General features: G+C 42.4%; 1 protein-coding gene across 2 annotated transcripts in view; it reads left to right on the top strand.

Annotated features, from left to right (window-relative positions):
• The first annotated feature begins 2516 nt into the window (after positions 1 to 2516).
• RFWD3 (ring finger and WD repeat domain 3) overlaps positions 2517 to 21027 on the top strand; it is a 40337-nt gene continuing 21826 nt past the window's right edge. For both annotated transcript variants that reach the window (XM_046682803.1, XM_046682802.1), the window contains exons 1-3: positions 2517 to 2614; positions 6939 to 7764; positions 19933 to 20135. In XM_046682803.1, the coding sequence (XP_046538759.1) occupies positions 6941 to 7764; positions 19933 to 20135 (1027 nt within the window). In that variant the 5' untranslated portion in view covers positions 2517 to 2614; positions 6939 to 6940. The remainder of the gene's footprint in view (positions 2615 to 6938; positions 7765 to 19932; positions 20136 to 21027) is intronic.

Here is a 21027-nt window from a genome sequence, read left to right as displayed (position 1 = left end):
CTCAGCACCTAATTTTTTCCTCAACATTTATTCATGAAAATTTCCAAATACACAGAAAAGTTAGTAGAATTATATTCTAAACACCTATATATGTACCATCTAAATTCTACAAGTAACGGTTTACTATATGTATTTTATCGCATACAAATCCGCCTGTCCACGCCTCTTTCTATCCACTAATCCATCCTAATTTTTATGCATTTAAAAGAAAATTTCAGACATCAGTACTATGATTAAAAAAAAGAAAGAAATCAAGCAAATCACCATGGACATATTTCTGAAAAGAGTGACATCTCTTTAAGAAGAGCCTCAGGCAGGCCCTTCAGGAGATATTCCAAAAGAAAGCATTTTGTTACTGTAGGAAATGATAACTTCATGTGTGTTGTTGCCCCTGAAGACTTTCCAGTGGGACAAGATGTGGAGGTGGAAGACAGTGATACTGATGATCCTGACCCTGTGTGGGCCTGGCTAATGTGCATGTTTGTGTCTTAGTTTTTAACAAAAAAGTTTAAAAAGTAAAAAAATTAAAAAAATTTTTAAAACACAGCTTACGGGGGCCGGCCCCTGGGCAAGTGTTTAAGTTCATGTGCACCACTTTGGCAGCTAAGGGTTTTGCCCATTCGGATCCTGGGCGCAGACTTAGCACCGCTCATCAGGCCATGCTGAGGCAGCGTCCTACATAGGACAGCCAACTATGTACTGAGAGGCTTTGGGGAGAAGAAGATGAAAAAAAAAAGATTGGCAACAGACCTTAGCCCAGGGCCAATCTTTAAAAATAAATAAATAAATAAAAATTTTAAAAAACAGCTTACAGAATAAGGATATAAAGAAAGAAAATATTTTTGTACAGTTATACAATGTGTTTGTGTTTTAAGCTATGTGTTATCACCAGTCAAAAAGTTAAAAATATTAAAAAGTTTATAAAGTAAAAAAGTTACAGTAAGACAAAGTTAACTAATTATTGAAGAAAGCAAATTATTTTTTATAAATTCAGTGTAGCCTAAGTGTACTGTGTTTATAAAGACTACAGAAGTGTATAGCAGTGTCCTAGGCTTTCACATTCACTCATCACTCACTCATTGACTCACCCAGAGCAAATTCCAGTCCTGCAAGTTTCATTCATGGTAAGTGCCCTATACAGGTATACCATTTTTTATCTTTTATGCCGTATTTTTACTGTAGCTTTTCTATGTTTAGATGTACAAATACCATTGTGTCCCAATTGCCTACAGCATTCTGTTCAGTAACGTGCTGTATTGGTTGTAGCCTAGGAGCAATAGGCTAGACCATACAGCCTACTACAGTATGTAGCAGGCTATACCATCTAGGTTTGTGTAAGCACACTCTGTGATGTTCACACAACGACGAAATCACCTAACAACTTTGTTGTTGTTAAGGGATGCATGACTGTATTTAGATAGATGTAGATTTAAACAAAGTTGGTCGCGACTTCTCTGGATAGAGACAATTTTTTTTCTGCCTCTCTGCATTGTCTAATTTCTCTGCATTGGACATGCAGTACTTATACAACAGTGAGAGTCACTCAAAACGTTTTTCATTCTACTCCTAATATATGTGTTTGTTTATGAAAGAAAAAATTCCTTTCTCCTAATATGAGCCATTCTATGACTCAGCAGCAACTTCCTTAGAAAGGCAAGAAAAGGAAAAAAAGTACAAATGCTGATACCGCCTTTGGTGAAAAGTTTAGAGGAGAAAAATACCGAAAAGTCAATATTCAGATTATCTATGACTTTCAGTTATTTATGGCCTCCTCTGCTACCAATTTCACTGAAAATTCGTAGCTGAATAAATAAAATTTTGGCAATGTGTAGTCTGTGTCTAAGGTTTACATTTTTAGGTCTTCTTCTTAAAAGTGAGATTTTGTCTTTCAGCGAGATGACTGAAAAATGTTTGCAGTTAAGCGATGTGATGATAGTTATAGCAGCAGGCAATGTATTGCAAACGTTTCAAATTGAAGAGATCGTGTAGGCAAGTTCTTTTGCACGATCTCTCCAACCCCGCAGGAGGATATATATGAAGGGGAGTGTCCCACGCCTCTTAATGGGCTCCAGAATTCTGGGGGCAATATTTTGAAATTATTAGATTAGCTACCAGCCTTTGCATAAAGACAGCTCTTTCGCTAAAGAGCTGGGGAGAAGCAGCAGGAGCCACAGTTTTAATATTTCCGTCTTCTTTTCGAAACGGGTCCAGAAATCTTTTCCTTAGAACTTTCTCCCGCCAGAAAGTTCAAATAAAAAGCGGTAAAACCCTTTTTCGGCTCTTCTCTTTGGAAACGGGCGCGAGGTGACGGACGTAGATTTCTACCAATTGTACGAGGGCTCCCCGCGCGTGGTCCCGCCTAGTCAGTTTACGAGGGACCAGCCAATGAGAGCGCCGCTGTTTCAGCCAGGGGCGACCAAAGGAAGAAGAAAAGAGGGTATTGGCCGCCGGCTGGGACTGCTGCCCAATAGGAATAGGCTGCGCCCGCGGCGCGGGCGGGCAGCTTGAGCTGCCCAGGAAGTGGTGTTTGGCCCTGGCGTAGGCGATTTCTACTAAAGAAACGGTCTGCCGCTGCGGTGCCCTCGTGGGCCGGACCTCGCCTTTCCGGCTTCAGGTGAGGAGGGCGCTTGCCCCTTCCCAGGCTTTGAGCCTCGGGCTCCGCAGTAACGACCCGGGTTGGTCCCTGCATGCGGGGCCTGGGGACGTCCCACGAGGTGGGCTGCGGGCGGGCATGGAATCCGGCGGCCTGAGGAGGTTCGGCCCCTCCGGGCGGCGCCAACGGTCGGGGCTGAGCTCCCGAACCCCCGCCCTTTCGGGATTGCTGGGGGAGGGGGTGCCCGAGGTCGGGTGGGGGACGGGGAAGGCAGGAACTTCGGACCGTCCGGACCGAGCCGAGTTCGCCGCGGGCGGGAGTGCGAGGTCCCTCGGCTGCCCTCCCGTTGAGCGCCCGTTCTTTGCATCGCTTTCAAGTAAAATGAAAACCTAGTCGTTAGTTTCATCCAACTTTACCTTACAACAACAGCGTGGCATAAATACTTTCATTATCCCCACCCTACAGTTTAGCAGAGGATGGGAAAGTAGTACGTGGCAGAGCAGGGATCCTTTGTACCGAGGTGGGGCCGCCTCTTACCTTGCTCATTGGGGCCTGTTGAGGACGTTGAAATCTGAATAACGAAGCTTGGTGAGATGACAAGTGAGAGGTTAACATTTTAAGCACCAACTCTCTTGGCATACCTAGAAAATAGCATTTGTGTGGCATGCCGAGGTCAAGGACAAGGCTGCTCAAGGCTTGGCGGGACCAGCCGGCGGTCTTTTGCACCGCTGGTTACCCCAAGGACTGGAGGGATCGTATTTCCCCACATTGTCTGGGAAGCTTGGCTCCAGAACAGCACTGTTCCATAGAACTTTCTGCCGAGATGATGTTCTGTATCTCTGCTGTATCTGTATCTCTCTACATCAGGTGGTATGTTCTTAGTTGTTGGGTTTTTTTGGTTGGTTTGGGTTTTTTTAGGTGTATGATGGATAATTCAGTAGGTATTTAGCATCTGCTAGGTACTTGATGCTGTGGATATAGGAATGAGTCAGACTAGGATTCGACTGTCTGCCTTCCTGTTTTAATCTGAACTGGTTGCTTTCTAATCAGAACTGGCATATGATGGGAAGAAATTTACTTCATTTTCTAATATTTAACTGTACTGAAAGGTACAGAGAATAATAAAAAAAAAAACAAAAGATGTGCACTCATCACCCAGATCTAACACATTTTGCCCTTGACCTTTTAATATAGTTGCTTCCAATTTCTTTTTAAAGAAATAAAAATACTATGTATATATATATAGTTGAAGCCTCGTGTGTACCCTGCACCCTCCCTCTCCTGCCTTTGTTATTTTTCATGCCCAGGCTTGTTTTATTCTGCAATTGTATATAAGTCCAGATAGTAGCATGGTTTTGCATGTTTTTAAATGTCCCAAAAATGGAATTATAATGGATTTGTTTGCAACCTGATCTTTTCTGTTGGATTTATTTTTTTGAGGAAACTTTACCATGTTGGGATTCTTAGTTGGAAGAGAGCTTATGGTTCTATCTTGACCAGAGGTTTTTGCTACTTTCTTCTCGGTTTTCTGCGTTCGTTCTTTCTGGTACTTCAGTTAATCAGATATCCTGGCTTGAGTCTTTTTATTTTGTTATTGTCTTACTTGGCTATCTTTTTATTGTACTTTCTGGAAGAGTTCCTTGACTTTATCTTCCAATCCATCTATTAAATCCTTTATTTTGACTGTCATTTTTATTTCCAAGAACTCATTATTGTTTTCTGATTTGTGCTTTTTTCCCCTGGCATTCTTTTCTTGGAAGTTTGGATTTTTTTAAATTTTAATTTACTTTTTTTTTTTTTACTGTTTCTTGCTTTTCTCCCATTTTTCTCTCCAAGTTTCTTCTGTTCGTCTAGTTGGATCTTTTTCTGTCACGTTGGAGGCTTTCCTCAAATGTCAGTTGATCCTTAGCTATTTATTCATTATTAGGAGAGACCCCCTCCAGAAAGCTGATTGAAAGCTCCGTATGACCGGCTGAACCTTATCAACCAGTGGGCTTTTACTGTTAGGTTTATGGACAGAGATGCAGCCATTTTCTTGGGGGATTCACAACTGTCAGTATTTATAGATCTTTTTTCTTGAGCTAGTTTTCTCTGGGGAACAATCCTTTAATCCCCTGCTTTGGGGCATAGAGAATATATATAAACCAGAATATTGTATCCTGGATTTGTGCAGGGGAAAAAAGCTGGGGAGAAAGGTTGGAAATGCCTCACACTGTTCAGTTTGTAGACTTTTTGATCAGTTTGTAAAACTCCTTATTGTCACATCTGTGCCACCTTCCATGCTGGTCCTAAGCCTGTTGGGTTCAAACTTCGAGTTTTCTACAGCACAGCGGGGAGGAGGTTTTGTTTGTTTCTTTGGCTGACTGGCTTTTTGTTGTTTGAGTGGGAGACAGGCTGATTGCTTTTACAGGCTTTCAACCGGCCCTCCTTTGCAGCTCCATCTTTCAATGCTGCCTTCTGTGGTACCTGGTTTCTACACTTCCCTTAGTGGGAAACCAATAGCACACATTTCCCTCTTTCCAGGCTGTTGTTTCATCTTTTCAGCTCTACTAAGTAATTGCCAGTCATCAGTCTCCTCTATGGCCTCAAAGAACTGATTTGCATATCTTATATCCTGTTTGCATATGCTTTGTCCTTGTGGTTTATCCTTTTTTTAATGCCTGTTGTTATGTTCATGGGTTTTCAGGGATGACTAGAAAGAGAAGGATACTTTGCTTTATCCACCATGTATATTGGAATTCCCTCCATTTACTCTGCCCACTCCAGTCTGGCCTCTGACCCCATCACTTACGGGAGATTACTCTTTTCTGGATTGGCTGTCATCTCCGTGTTGCTGAGTCTAGTGGCCATTCTTCCCCAGGTAGCACTTGACACACTTGAGCATTCCTTCCTTGAAACATTCTCCCGAGACACCATACTCCTCTAGGTTTCCTCCTACTTGTAGTCTTCCTTACTGGCTTCTCTTCCTATAACTCCTGTCATTTTAATGTTAGTCTCTCTGGTTTTAGTCTTTGGCCCACTTGTCTTCTATCTCTATTCCTTCTTAGGTAGTTTAATCTATCCCATGATTTTAAGTAACGTGACTATGCTGAGGATTCTTAAAGCTGTCTACTCCTTTCTATCTCCACTGCTGTCAAGCCTCTGACCACTAATTTACACTTCCACAGTAGCCTATAAACTGGTCACCTTGCTTGCACTCTGCTCCCCCTACAGTCCATTCCTAACAGAGAAGGCCCTTACCAAGGCCCTTGAGGCCTTTAGTGATAGCATCCTGCCTCATCAACTCATCCCATACTATCTGCTCTTCCTTACAGTGATTTCTTCTCAAAAGCACCAAATCCATGCTCACCAGGGACCCTGCCTACTGATTTCCTTCTGAAACTTTCTTGGCTCTTCATATGATCAGCTTTTTTTTTTTTTTTTTTTTGCTTAGCAAGATTCACTGTGAGCTAACATCTGTTGCCAATCTTCTTTTTGTATATGAGCCGCTGCTGCCACAGGATGGCCACTGACAGACAAGTGGTGTAGGTCCACACCTAGGAACCAAACCTGGGCTCACAAAGCAGAGTGTGTGAACTTAACCACTCGGCCGTGGGGCCGGCCCCCATAGATTGTAAACTCTTATATGAGATTTGTCTTTGCCTCTGGGGTGTCTGACTGCATAACAGGTGCTTCATAAGTATTTCTTGAATAGACTGATGTAATGCAGTTAGAAATGGAAAACATAATGAAAGAGACATAACAGGTGATTGATAAGTATTTGTTGACTAGACTGACAAGTGGAATTAGAGATGGGAAACAAAGATAATGAAAAGAATCGGGTAAATAAAGGTTACTCAGCCTTTTTGGAGAAATTAGGTAAACTTCCATTTTGAGTTAGTAATCAAGTTAATTTTGCAAGTGTAAACATGTCCTTTGTTTATGCTTTGTAACTTGGTGCCATGAAGGATGAATGTTGCCTACTAGAATTAAATACAGCATTTTATGCATTTGTTTTGGTAAATGTCCATATTCAGGTTGCGACAAAGAACTGCAAGAGGTCTGGGAGAATAGTTCAATCTCCATATTTTATAGATCTTTCTATTGTAGAAGACAGTGGTATGATCACATGACTTCATGTTTTCAAGGGTGGAACTGGAAAACTGCTTATAAGCGCTTGTTATGGAGGAAAAAGTTGATGATTACCAAAACACTCTGACTTTAAGTAACTAAAATCTTCTCTTTACGCTTCTCAGTTTTGCCAAGAATGATTTTAAACAAATTCTACAAGACTAGATATGATTATCTCAGCTACATCGTATGTTTTTTATTTTGCTAATACATTTTACAACTATTGCTTTCCCAGTAATGGCTCATGAAGCAATGGAATATGATCTTCACGTGCAGTTAGATCATCATGCTGCAGATCAGCCTGCTCCTGCTCAAGTGGTCAGCAGCCAAGGAGGGCCACTCCTGCTTCAGCCTGCTCCGGCTCAGGTGGTCAGCCAAGGAGCTCCACTCCTGCTTCAGCCTGCTCCTGCTCAGGTGGTCAGCAGCCAAGGAGGGCCACTGCTGCTTCGGCCTGCTCCTGTTCAGGTGGTCAGCAGCCAAGGAGGGCCACTGCTGCTTCGGCCTGCTCCTGTTCAGGTGGTCAGCAGCCAAGGAGGGCCACTCCTGCTTCGGCCTGCTCCTGCTCAAGTGGTCAGCAGCCAAGGAGGGCCACTCCTGCTTCGGCCTGCTCCTGCTCAAGTGGTCAGCAGCCAAGGAGGGCCACTCCTGCTTCAGCCTGCTCCTGCTCAAGTGGTTAGCAGCCAAGGAGGGCCACTCCTGCTTCAGCCTGCACCTGCTGATGTGGTCAGCAGCCAAAGGGGACCACCCCTGCTCCAGCCTGCTCCACAGGTGTCCATTGACCTGACAGAGGAAGTGGAGCTCTTGGGAGAAGGGAGTGTGGAGAACGTCAACCCAGGACCTTCAGAGGAACATACACAGGAATCTGGTGCTAACCGTACCCTTGGAGTGTCTTCGTTGAATTCAGTGAACAGCTTCATCAGCGGGCTGCAGAGGCTTCATGGCATGCTGCAATTCCTAAGACCACCCTCAGACAGTGGTGTGGGGCCAATAAGAGCGAGGAGGAGGAGGTCTGCTTCACACAGGACACGAGTCGGAGGGTCTCAGAGGACAGACAGTGCCAGGTAAATATGTGTATATTTCGTGTGATTAGTGCCAGATTGGGAATTGTGAACCTTAGGCTCTGGTCATACCCCCGGTGCTGCTAAGGATGGGCCGGAGTCAGAGGAAAATAAAAGTGCTTGCCTCATTTACTTCACAAAGTAGTGAGGGAATGTGTTAACCTTGGTAGCTCTGAAGACTAGGTGGTAGCTTGTTGGCAACAGTTCCTGTAGAGGCTGGCCCTTCTTTACATCGTTTGTATCTTGTACATCAAGAAAGTGTTTCTTTTTTTTTTTTAAAGATTGGCACCTGAGCTAACAACTGTTGCCAATCTTTTTTTCTTTCCTGCTTTTTCTCCCCAAAGCACCCCCCCTCCACGGTACATAGTTATGTATCTTAGTTGTGAGTCCTTCTAGTTGTGGCGTGTGGGATGCCACCTCAGCATGGCCTGATGAGCGGTGCCATGTCCACGCCCTGGATCTGAATCAGCGAAACCCTGGGCCGCTGAAGCAGAGCGTGCGAACTTAACCACTCAGCGACGGGGCCGGCCCCAAGAAAGTGTTTTTTAATTTGCAAGGCTGCTGCACTCTCCCAAGATCCATTGTTGGTTGGCGCTCCACTTAGTGGTGCAGTGGTCTTGGGAGACAGGCAGGCTGGATTTAGAGAAGCCTTGTGAAAAGTAGGATGTCACTTAGTTTACAGCTTATCTGACTAAGTGGCAAATGTTCCAGCCTTCACCTGAGAATGTGTTACAGAGTCAAAAATAGTTTTCTTTCATAGTTTTTTGGTTTGAAGTTGCCTCTTAAAGGGCTTAGCTGTCAAGTCTTGACAGGGTGATTATGAAGAATAACAATTGTCTATGCCTTGTCTGTTTTTTAACTTCCTCCTGCTTTATTTGAAATACTTCATTTCACATTTGGCCTTCTAAGTGTTTTCATAATGTTTGAAGAGATTGAATTCAACCTCTTCATTTTACTGTGAAGGAACTTGGACCCTGAGAGAGTACTTGCTTCAGGATCTCACTGCCCCAGTGCGGAGGAGGTTAGAGCTGGGATTGGAACCTGGATCTGACTTGTTTTCTACACAGGCAAGTAAAGGAAGCTTCAGTCAGATCCATTTGTTTTCTAACACTATGAAAATAATGAGATGATGGGGCCAGCCGGGGGTTCGCCGGTTTGGATCCCACGTGCCGACCTATGCATCGCTTATCAAGCCATGCTGTGGCAGGCGTCCCACATATAAAGTAGAGGAAGATGGGCAGGGATGTTAGCTCTTCCTCAGCAAAAGGAGGAGGATTGGCACCGGATGTTAGCTCTGGGAAATCTTCCTCAAAAAAAGAAAAGAATGAGGGGCTGGCCCCGTGGCCAAGTGGTTAAGTTCACTTGCTCCGCTGCAGGCAGCCCAGTGTTTCATTGGTTCGAATCCTGGGCGCCGACATGGTACTGCTCATCAGACCACGCTGAGGCGGCGTCCCACATGCCACAACTAGAAGGACCCACAACGAAGAATATGCAACTATGTACTGGGGGGCTTTGGGGAGAAAAAGGAAAAAAAACAAGATCTTTAAAAAAAAGAGAAAAGAACGAGATGATACTAAAAAGTGGTAGCCATCTACTACCTACATTTAACAAATAAGAAAGCCAGTGGGATAATTTGTGATTCGACTGGGGTAACTCTGGAATTGGGATTGTGCCTTCTGATTCTGGATTCAGCATCTTTTTTCCATGGATCCTGCTGATTACTGTCTCAGGGCCTACTCTTACTGTGGCTCCTGCTCTGTAGTGTCTGGTCACTTCTGGGTGTGACCCATCAAGGAAGCTGGGTGCATAGTTCTGTGTTGACAGGACTTGCAAATGCATGTTACTCTGTTATTTTAGGATGTCATTCCCTTGGATTATGAAGACAAGATAAGATTTCTTACATTTGTGTCATAGGTGAAGGCAACTTGTATTGCAATTTGGGGACCCCCTTGAAGTGAGTAAGTGGGTTGAGAATTGAGAATGGTGTCGCCAGGAGCTGGTGGCTGCCAAGAGGCCTCTGCAGTAGTCCTCAGCCTTGTTCATACGCTCACTCTTGTCAGGGGTAGTTGATTGCTCATGGTGGGGGGCGCTAACTTGTCTTAATCAACTCACGGGAGAGTGACACTTGTAAACCAGTTACTAATTTACAGAGAGAAATAGAAACACCATAGAAACCAAATTCTCTTGTTGGCCTGGTCAGCATGATTTTCCCAGAAGATATTTACACAAAGCCAAACTCCAGTCAGAAAATTGCTTGATGTATGTAGAATCTGTGCTCAGGGACTAGGTTGCAAAATTTAGATGTTGAAAGATGTCAGTCAAGTTATTTGACTGACAATTGCATGTGTCTCCCCGCAAAGGGAATAAACCTAAAGGGCCAGGGACTGAGCAGTTCAGTGGACAGAACATGGGTTCCGGAGCCAGATAAACGTGGTATTAAAACTTTTTTTTCCCTAAATATTGTGTTGTAAGCAGATTTCACACTAAAGTCACATGAAAGTGTGAGCTTTCTCAGGACTGATTTTACTCCTTCTGCATTTCTTGAGGTGAATTTCTCATTATGGTATTTGGCATTAACTCCGCCTGACAGACTCACTGGCCAGGTGTTGAGAACCTGGGCCAGGTGAGCAGCTTTTGCGTCAGACTCCACCAAGAAGCCAAAGTTGGGGAAAGCTGAGTAGTGAGGTATTTTTCCCAACAGGCTTCCCAGCCAAGGTCACAAACTCCTTTCCTGTTTCTTTGTTTGAGGCTGCTTGATTCTGGCTGCCAGCGTCATCACTCATTCATCAAATGTCTATAACACTCCATTATGTGGGAGACTGAACTTTGCCCTGGAGATACACTGGTGATCAGGACAGATCAGGGTATGTTCTCAGGGAGCTTATGGAACCTAGGACGACAGAGGGTAAGCAGGAGGCGAGTACTTACTATACTATTATTTAATTCAAAGATAAGTGCAGGGAAGGAGGAGGATTTCTTGGGTTTCAAGGCTGAGAAACCCTAGCACTGCCTCCTGTTACTCTTCATAGCTCCCCTTTTCTGTGTCCCCAGCTGACCTTGGAAATGCCTGTTTTGCTATATAAAAGCAATATTCATGAGTGATTTTTTAAAAAGTAGTTAATCACTTAATTTTTTACTGGTTTCTATGCTATTGGTATGCATGTCAGTAGCCCAACTATTAGCCTAACTTTAGTATATGTTTAATTTGATTAAAAGGTTCTGGGGCCAAGTGGTTAAGTTTGTGCGCTCTGCTTCGGCGGCCCAGGGTTTCACCAGTTCAGATCCTGGGCTTGGACATGGCACCACTCATCAAGCCATGCTGAGGTGGCATCCCACGTGCACAACTAGAAGGACCCAAAACTAAAAATAGACAACTATGCACCGGGGGGCTTTGGGGAGAAAAAGGGAAAAATAAAATCTTAAAAAAAAAATTTTTTTTCTTTGGAAATGCTGTTATGTTCTTATACTTATTCTCATGGTAGTGAAAGCTGCTGTTCACACAGTTCCCGAAAATAAGTTGGTAAACCTGCTTAGCATTTTTTCAAAAAGAAAACCTGAGTGATATCAGTGAAGATGGCAGAGTCAGGACTTCAGAAAATTCTCTCCATAAACGCAATGAAACAACTGGCAAAATTTAACAGAATCAACTTTTTCAGGACTCTGGAAATTTACGAAATGCTTGTAGCAATTCAGGGAGTGATTATTAAAGAAAAACAGCTGAATCTCAGTAAGAACAGTGAGCTTTGTGGCATTCCCTATTCCCTACCCCTTTTCAACTCCCTGGTGACCTTGAAAACCAACTGCCTGCAATCACAGTGAAAACCAATGGCCTGGCAGACACTAGAGGGAGGAAAATGGGGTTGGAGCTCTTTCAAAGCCTCATTCCCAAAGAATTCTCCTTTTTTTTTTGAGGAAGATTAGCCCTGAGCTAACATGTGTTGTCAATCCTCCTCTTTCTTTGCTGAAGAAGACTGGCCCTGAGCTAACATCCATGCCCATCTTCCTCTGCTTTATATGTGGGACGCCTGCCACAGCATGGCTTGACAAGTGGTGCCATGTCCGCACCTGGGATCTGAATCAGCGAACCCTGGGCTGCCAAAGTGGAATGTGCGAACTTAACCACTGCACCACCAGGCCAGCCCCCAAGAATTCTTTTTTTGACCTGTTTAGTGGTTTCCTAGAAGATCCCACTCACAAGACTGTCCCTGACTTAGAGCTTGCCAAGTCTAAAAAGACTAAAGCCTTTTCCCCAACAGCTGCCTGAGGCGGTAGATAACCCCTGGGGCAAACAATAGACTCACCAAAAAGCTTAAAAGGCAAAGCTGGGGAATGAGGGCTTCATAGGAGTTTCGAAAAGCTCTGATGTATTTTTGGGAATCTAGAAGGCCACACGTATGCCCAGGGCTTTGTGCAGCTGTGCCCATGCTCAGGAAAAACCTAAGAAGGACTAAGCTCTCAACTCTGGCTGACCTTGAGGCTCTGCACAAGCAGGAAGTGAAAGCCAAGGCAGAATTGTCGCCTAGCTGGCTGATTATGGAAGGCATGCCCCAACACATACACACAGTCCCTCGGCAAAGACTGGGAGACTTGCTAGTTCTAGGTGTTTAAGGAAATCTCTGTCCAGTTAGGAATTGACCACTAAGCTAACTAAACAAACTTTAGGGATTACTTAAGAAAAGTCTCTAAACAGTAGCAACTGTAAGAAATCACAACAACAAACCATGGAAAGGGGGAAATTTGATTTCCAAAGTTACTGTATTATTTGAAATGTCCGGTTTTCAAGAAAAGAATTACAAGATGTGCAAAGGAAGTATGACCCATACACAGGGGAGAAAAAGGAACTGTAACTTACTGGACAGACTTTAATTCTGCTATTTAAATATATTCAGAGAGGGCCGGCCCCGTGGCCGAGTGGTTAGGTTCACCCGCTCTGCTCCGCAGGGCCAGGGTTTTGCTGGTTCCGATCCTGAGTGCGGATGTGGCGCCACTCATAAGCCACGTTGAGGTGGCGTCCCACATGCCACAAATAGAAGGACCCACAACTAGAATATGCAACTATGTAGCCGGGGGATTCGGGGAGAAAAAGCAGGGGAAAAAAAGAAGATTGGCTCAGGTGCCAATCTTTTTTTTTTTTTTAAAGATTTTATTTTTCCTTTTTCTCCCAAAGCCCCCCGGTACATAGTTGTGTATTTTTAGTTGTGGGTCCTTCTAGTTGTGGCATGTGGGACGCCACCTCAGTGTGGCTTAATGAGTGATGCCATGTCCGTGCCCAGGATTCGAACTGGCAAAACCCTGGGCTGCCGAAGCAGAGCGTGCAAACTTAACCACTCGGCCACAGGGCCAGCCCCACCAATCTTTAAAATAAATGAATATATTCAGAGAACTAAAGGAAAATGTAAAATAATGTGTCACCAAATAGTTTCAATAAAGAGATTGAAATTATACAATGTACAAAATAGAAATGCTGGCATAAACAAGAACAATAAGTGAAAAAAATCACTAGAGGACCCAACAACAAATTTGAGCAAGCAAAAGAAAGAATTGACTTGAAAAGTCAAGAAGCAAATTTGAAGATAGGTCAATTGAGATTATCCTATCTAGATATAGAAAGAAAAAAGAATGAAGAATGATGAACAGAATCTCAAGAGACCTGTGGGACATCATCAAATATTTCAACATGTGCATAATGGGAGTCCCTGAAGGAGACGAGAGAAAGGGGCAGAAAGAATATTTGAAGAAATAATGACCAAATACTTCCCAAATCTGATGTAAAACATTACAAAAGCTCAACAAACTCTTAAGTAGAATAAACTCAAAAGAGATCCATCCACAGCTAGACACATCAAACTGTCAAAGCTAAAGAAAAGAGAGAATCTTGAAATCAGCAAGAGAGAAGTGACTCATCGTGTACAAAGGATACCCAAAATTAACAGCTGATTTCTCATCATCATGAAAGTCAGAAGGCAGTTGGATGACCTATTCCAAGTATTGAAAGAAAAAACTCAACTAAATTCTTTGTCAAGCAAAACTATCCTTAAAAAATGAAAGAGCAATAAGGCATTTCAGGATTTTTTTTTTTTTTTTTTTTGGAAGATTAGCCCTGAGCTAACTACTGCCAATCCTCCTCTTTTTGCTGAGGAAGACTGACCCTGAGCTAACATCCATGCCCATCTTCCTCTACTTTATACTCGGGATGCCTACCACAGCATGGCTTTTGCCAAACGGTGCCATGTCCACACCCGGGATCCGAACCAGGAAACTCTGGGCTGCGGAGAAGCAGAATGTTCAAACTTAACCGCTGCGCCACTGGGCCGGCCCCAGGATTTTTTTAAAAAAAACCATTTCCTCAGAGGAATCCTGTCCCACAAGAGTTACTAAAGAGTGTTCTTCAGGCTGAAATTAACACCAGACATAAATTGAATCCATATGAAGAAACAAAGAGCACCACAAAGATAACTACATATGTAAATATAAAAGACAATACATATATATTTCTTATTTATAATTCTCCTTTTCTCCTATATTATTTAGAAGACAACAGCATAAGTAACTATAGGGGCTGACCTGGTGGTGCAGCGGTTGAGTGTGCACGTTCTGTTGTGGCAGCCTGGGGTTCGCCGGTTCAGATCCCGGGTGCAGACATGGCACCCCTTAGCATGCCATGCTGTGGTAGGTGTCCCACATATAAAGTAGAGGAAGATTGGCACGGATGTTAGCTCAAGGCCAGTCTTCCTCAGCAAAAAGAGGAGGACTGGCAGTAGTTAGCTCAGGGCTAATCTTCCTCAAAAAGAAGAAAGAAAGAAAAGAAATAACTATAAATCTGTGTTGATGGGCACATAATCATCAGATGTAATTTATATGACAACAGCAAAAGTGGAGAGAGAATGGCGCTATATAGGAGTAAAGTTTTTGTTACTGTTGAAATAAGATGATATCACTCTGAACTAGATTATTGTAAATTAAGGTGTTAATTGTAATCCTGAGGTCAACCACTAAGAAAATAACTCAAAAATACGTCGTAGAAGAAATGACAAGAGTATTAAAGTGGTATGCTAGAAAATATTTAACACAAAAGAAGGCAGTGATGGAGAGAGAGGAACAGAAAAGACCTAAGACATAGAAAACAAACAGCAAAATGGCAGACATAAATCCGACCTTATTGGTAATTATGCTAAATGCAAATGGATTAAATGCTGTAATCAAAAGGCATAGATCAACAGAATGGATTTATAAAAATCTATATACTGTCTGCAAGACACACACTTAGTATTCAAAGACACTAATAGGTTGAAAGTAAAAGGATGGAACAAGATATACCATGTAAACAGTAACCACGCAAGAGTTGGAGTTGCTATGCTAATATCAGACAAAATAGACTTTAAGACAAAAATTGTTCTAGGAGTCAAAGAGGGGCATTTTGTAACGATAAAAGGGTCAATCCATCTAAAAAACATAACAATTATAAGCTCATATGCCCCTAACAACAGAGCCCCCACATAGATGAAGCAAAAACTGACAGAATTGATGTGAGAGATAGATAATTCACCAATAATAGTAAATGTCAGTACCTGTGGTGTAAGTCCTGGCAGGGGCTCTTCTTTTGTAGAGCAAGTACCTGACTTAAGCTTTTATTGCTGAGGCATCCACTGCGAAGAGGCATGTGCTTCACTGAAGGCTGTCTCCAATAAAGACACTGCCAGCCACACAACTAGATAAGTGCCTAGCACCACCACAACCATGAGGCTCCCTTGTTTTAGAGGTCCCGGTTGATTTAGGTAACTGGCCATTTGGGCTGCTTGGGTTTTCTTCCTTTCTTTTTCTTTTTTCCCCTGCACTTTATTTATTTATTTATTTATTTTTTCCTTTTTCTCCCCAAAGCCCCCCGGTACATAGTTGTGTATTCTCCGTTGTGGGTTCTTCTAGTTGTGGCATGTGGGACGCCGCCTCACCGTGGTCTGATGAGCAGTGCCATGTCCGCGCCCAGGATTCGAACTAACGAAACACTGGGCCGCCTGCAGCGGAGCGCGCGAACTTAACCACTCGGCCACGGGGCCAGCCCCCCTCCCCTGCACTTTAAATTCCCGCTCTTATGTTTTAAATTTGCCAATAGAGAGCAAGTCTGCGAAACCCTAGACCCCTACCCTCAACCCTAATAAAAGTAGAACCCTAGGCCCATGCTTGCTCACTCTCCCTCTCTACCTGCAACCTCACCACATGCTCCCTGGTGTGCTTTGTACACTCCAGGGCCTGTAAGTGATAAATGTTTTTTTCTCCAAGTTTTCTGATGGTTATTGCTGAAGGGCGTCTTGCAATCATAATAAGAACCACAAGGTTCGATCTGGTCATAACATTGGTTTGGAAAGGAAAGATGTCTGTGGGAGACTCACTGGGACCCCTCGGCATTTCTAGCTGGTAGCTTCACTACCAGTAGGCTAAGACTGGCACAAAACAGTACCCCACTTTCGATGATGAGTAGAGCAGCTACACGGAAGATTAACGAGGAACTAGAAGACTGGAACAACACTATAAACCTACTAGACCTGAGGCCCGCCCAGTGGCGCAGCGGTTAAGTTCGCACATTCTGCTTCTCGGCGGCCCGGGGGTTCCCAGTTCAGATCCTGGGTGCGCACATGGCACTGCTTGGCAGGCCACACTGTCGCAGGTGTCCCACATATAAAGTAGAGGAAGGTGGGCACAGATGTTAGCTCAGGGCCAGTCTTCCTTAGCAAAAAGAGGAGGATTGGTGGCAGATGTTAGCTCAGGGCTAATCTTCCTCGAAAAGAAAGAAAAGAAAAGAAAAAAGAAACCTGCTAGACCTAAGAGACATTTATAGAACATTCCAGTCAACAACAAAAGAATACTTATTACTCAAGTGCACATAGAACATTTTCCAGGGCAGATCATGTAGTAGGCCGTAAAACAAACCTCAATAAAGGATTGAAGTGATACAAAGTATGTTCTCTGACCACAATAGAATGAAAGCAGATATCAGTACCAGAAAGAGTTTTGGGAAATTCACAAATATGTAGAAATTACACAACTCATTCCTAAATATCCAATAGGTCAGAGAAGAAATCCCAAGGAAAATTAAAAAGTACTTTGAGATGAATGAAAAGAAAAACATAGGGGCCGGCCTGGTGGCACAGTGGTTAAGTTTGCACGTTCCACTTCTCGGCCACCTGGGGTTCTCCAGTTCGGATCCTGGGTGTGGACATGGCACCACTTGGCAAAAGCCATGCTATGGTAGGCGTTGCATGTATAAAGTAGAGGAAGATGGGCATGGATGTTACCTCAGGGCCAGTCTTCCTCAGCAAAAAGAGGAAGATTGGCAGTAGTTAGCTCAGGGCTAATCTTCCTCCAAAACAAAAAAAACATAGTATATCAAAACTTTTATGCAGCTGAAGTAATGCTTAGAGAGAAATTTATAACTGTTGACGGGTATACTAAAAAAGAAGAAAGTACTCAAATCAATAACCTAGCCTTAGAAAAAGAAAAGCAAACAAAATCCAAAGCAAGCAGAAGGAAGGAAGGAAATAATGACCAGTAGAGCAGAAATAGAGAATTGAAAAGCAAGAGAGAAAATCAACTAATCCAAAAGTTGGTTCTTTTAAAAGATCAACCAAGTTGACAAACTTCTGGCTAGACTGACTAAAGAGAAGACTCAAAGTATTAAAATCAGGGATGAAAGGGGGAACATTACTGTGAGCCTTGCAGAGGAAAGCAATATTATAAGGGAATACTGTGGACAGTTTCATACCAAGAAATTAGGTAACCTAGGTGAAATTGACAAATTTCTAGAAAGTCTTAAGCTACACAGTCAAGAGAAAGAAAATCTGAATAGACCAATAACAAGTAGAGATTGGATTAGTAATTTAAAAACGCTTCCTACAAAGAAGAGGCCAGAACGAGGTGGCTTCCCTGGTGAATTCTACCAAATGCCTAAAGATGAAATAACACCAGTACTTCATTAACTCTTCCAAAAAATGGAAGAGGAGGGAACATTTCCCAACTGATTCTGTAAGCCCAGTGTTACCTTGATACCAAAACCATACAAAGACATCACAAGAAAACTATAGACCAATATCCTTTATAAATATAGAAGCAAGAATTCTCAACAAAATACTAGCAAACCAAACCCGGCAACATATAAAAAGTACTATAGGCCATAACCAAATAGAATTTGTTCCAGGAAAGCAAGGTTGATTCAACATATAAAAAGTGATGAGATACAACATATTAATACAATAAAGGGAGAAAACATGAATATCTCAGATGCAGAAAAAGCATTTGACAAAATCGTATTATAACAACAACGATGAATAGGAATGGAAGGAATCTTCAGCCTCATAAAGGGCATCAGTGAAAAACCCACAACCAGCATCATACCTAATGGACAGAGACTGAAAGCTTTACCCCTAAGATCAGGAACAAGACAAGGAGGTGTGCTTTTGCCACTTCTATTCACCATTATCCTGGCGATTTTAGCCAGAGCTGTTAGGCAAGAAGAAGAAATAAAAGGCTTTCCAGTTGGAAAGGAAGCAATAAAACCATAGCTATTTGCAGATGATGTGATCTCTGTATATATCAAGTTGTGAAAGAAGCCAGAACAAAAGACCACATATTATGTAATTCCTTTCTTATGAAATGTTCACAGTAGGCAAATCCATAGAGACAAAAAAGTAGATTAGTGGTTGCCAGAGACTGGGGGAAAGGGAGAAGGAGGAGTAACTGCTAATGGATACAAGGTTCCTTTTAGGTGTGATGAAAGTGTTTCAGAATCAGATAGTGGCGATGGTTCTGCAACCTTATGGTTATGCTAAAAACCACTGAATTGTACACTTAGAAATTGTGACTCAAAAAGAAAAAAGCACTTGATTGCTACTTCTCATTTCAATTCATTCACGTTTCTTTTTTCTTTACAAGAGCAAATCTTTTATCTACTGAATTAGATACCAAATAGTGTTTATTTTGTTCCATTCAATCATTAATTTTTTAATAAAAAGCCCTAATTTGTCATAAATTGCAGCCAAACTATGAAAAATCAAAATTTTTTTGTGTGAGCAGTGTCTGACAATGTTTCTGGACAATAATGTATCTTAATGTCATAAAGATAGTTATTAAAACTTAAAGTAGGCCACCTTTCAGTAATACTTTGTAATTATTAGCTAGGAAGTATGATCTAAAGTTCAGAACACCTTTTTGGTTTTTAATATTAAACTTCATTAATTCTGTGCCATAAGTGGGGATGGCTTGTTCTCTTGGAAGTGAGGGAAACTGAGGTATAGTAGTGGTTACGGTTGAAACTCAGCCAGCCAGAATAGATTGGAGTGTTGTCTCCTCCCAGCTCTTCTTATTTTGAGTTATTTTTTGATATTATACTGTTTTTAATCTTAACCTGACATTATTTAAACTTGAAAAGAAAAATGGCATCTTAAGAGCCAGCCCTGATGGCCTAGCAGTTAAAGTTTGGCACAGTCTGCTTTGGCAGCCTGCATTCAGTTCCTGGGCATGGAACCATACTGCTTGTCTGTCAGTAGCCGTGCTGTGGCGGCGGCTGACAGAGAAGAACCAGAAGAACTTAGAACTATACACAGCTGTTGTATACTGGGGCTTTGTGGGCGGGGGTGGGGTGGGGAGGAAGATTGGCAACAGATGTTAGCTTAGGGCAAATCTTCCCCTGCAAGAAAGAAAAAAATATTATCTTAAAATAAGAAGTGAAGCAATGATGACTGAAGCCAGACTTCATACAATGCTCTGAAAGACTTGTCTCCGGAGCTGCAGCAGCAGAATCCCGTAGGGTCATGTTGATCAACAGTGTCCTTTTTCTTCTTGCCCATCTTCTCTTTTCAGTTCTCTAGTAACAGCGAACAAATTGCTGAGTCATGTCTGTTAAAAGATAGCGACACACTGCCAAAGGCCAGTAAAGTGGAATTAGCTTTTAACAGAAGGGTCAAGCTCCAGTGTGGGCTAATAATTGAGTGGAAAAGAGAATGTCCAGGTCAGCCAGCATCTGCCTAAATCTGCTGTTCCTGCTTCAGTGTTCAAAGGCAGCATTTAATAACCTGGGGATGGGTTGAAATTACTAGGATTTACATTCCAATTCTTCCTGTGGATTATTCTTGTGATGATGATCCATTGTACTATAATTCTGTTGTCTTTCTGCATATGTAGGTCAAGAGCACCATTGGATGCTTACTTTCAAGTGAGCAGGACCCAGCCTCACTTGCCAGCTACCTCTAATGATTCAGAGACCAGGAATCCTGTCTCTGCAGACTTGCAGGTATCAAGTAGGTCCGATTCTGACAGTGACAGCTCCACAGAGAATGAAGAGGTTGTTGTCCTGGCGGAGGAACCTGGAGCTGTCGTTTTAGAAGGTGTGTATTTTGTCCAGTTTTGGATTCGCAAGGCTATCAGGCAGAAAGCTTAGACTTCAGAAGGCTAGAAACTCTAGATTTGTGTTTCGATATTTTCTCTCCCCCCACCCCCCGCCCCCAATCTGATAGATTCCTGCCTTATAGTACAGAGCTTTCACTGGCCATAATTATATAGAGAGGATTTGATCTAGCTTGCAATTTAATGTGATTTGTGACCCAGTGAGTCAGTCACTTTGTAATGGCATTTTACATTCCCCTTTATTTTCTTAGATATCTGAGAAAAAAGTTGATTCTTTAAAAGAAAAGCTTTGTAAATTCAGCCCCCTGTCCAGTCTGCCACTCTTTAAGTCCTACTATAATGTTATGTATTGTGCACATGAACTTTATGTAGTGATCTGCTTACATTAAAAACCTCCTGATACCCCACATTGTGGTCTTTTCCCACTAAAAAAAACCAGGGCTTCTTGGAGAAATAGCTTTCCAGGTCTGGGATAGGAAATAGACAATGTTTTTAGGGCATTTTGTTGTGCTAGAAAGCAGGGAAGCCATCTAAGTTTCGTAGAGTTATGTCAGTAGGCCCAGGAGCAGCCTTGAAAGAAATCCTAGTGGCCTAAGATGGGACAATTTGAGCATTAAAAAGAATAATGAATATATCTTGGATTGTGGATTGAAATAGATTGAAATACATGAAATCTATGAAAAGCTATAAATTCATAATTATGCACTTTTTTAAAAACCTCTTTTATCACCATCATAAGTTATTAGGGCCCTAATTCATTACTCTGAAAACTGATAAATAAAGGATTAGGCATTTATCTTGCCTTTCCTGTGTGAACTGTATTCAGGAAAACCAAATAGTTGATGAAAGAGATTTGGGTTTGTTTTTTTTTTT

The sequence above is a fragment of the Equus quagga genome, chromosome 13 (assembly GCF_021613505.1).
Source record: "Equus quagga isolate Etosha38 chromosome 13, UCLA_HA_Equagga_1.0, whole genome shotgun sequence".
Classification (NCBI taxonomy): Eukaryota; Metazoa; Chordata; class Mammalia; order Perissodactyla; family Equidae; genus Equus; species Equus quagga.
Note: the sequence above shows the minus strand (reverse complement) of the source record. Positions and strands in the feature narration are given on the sequence as shown.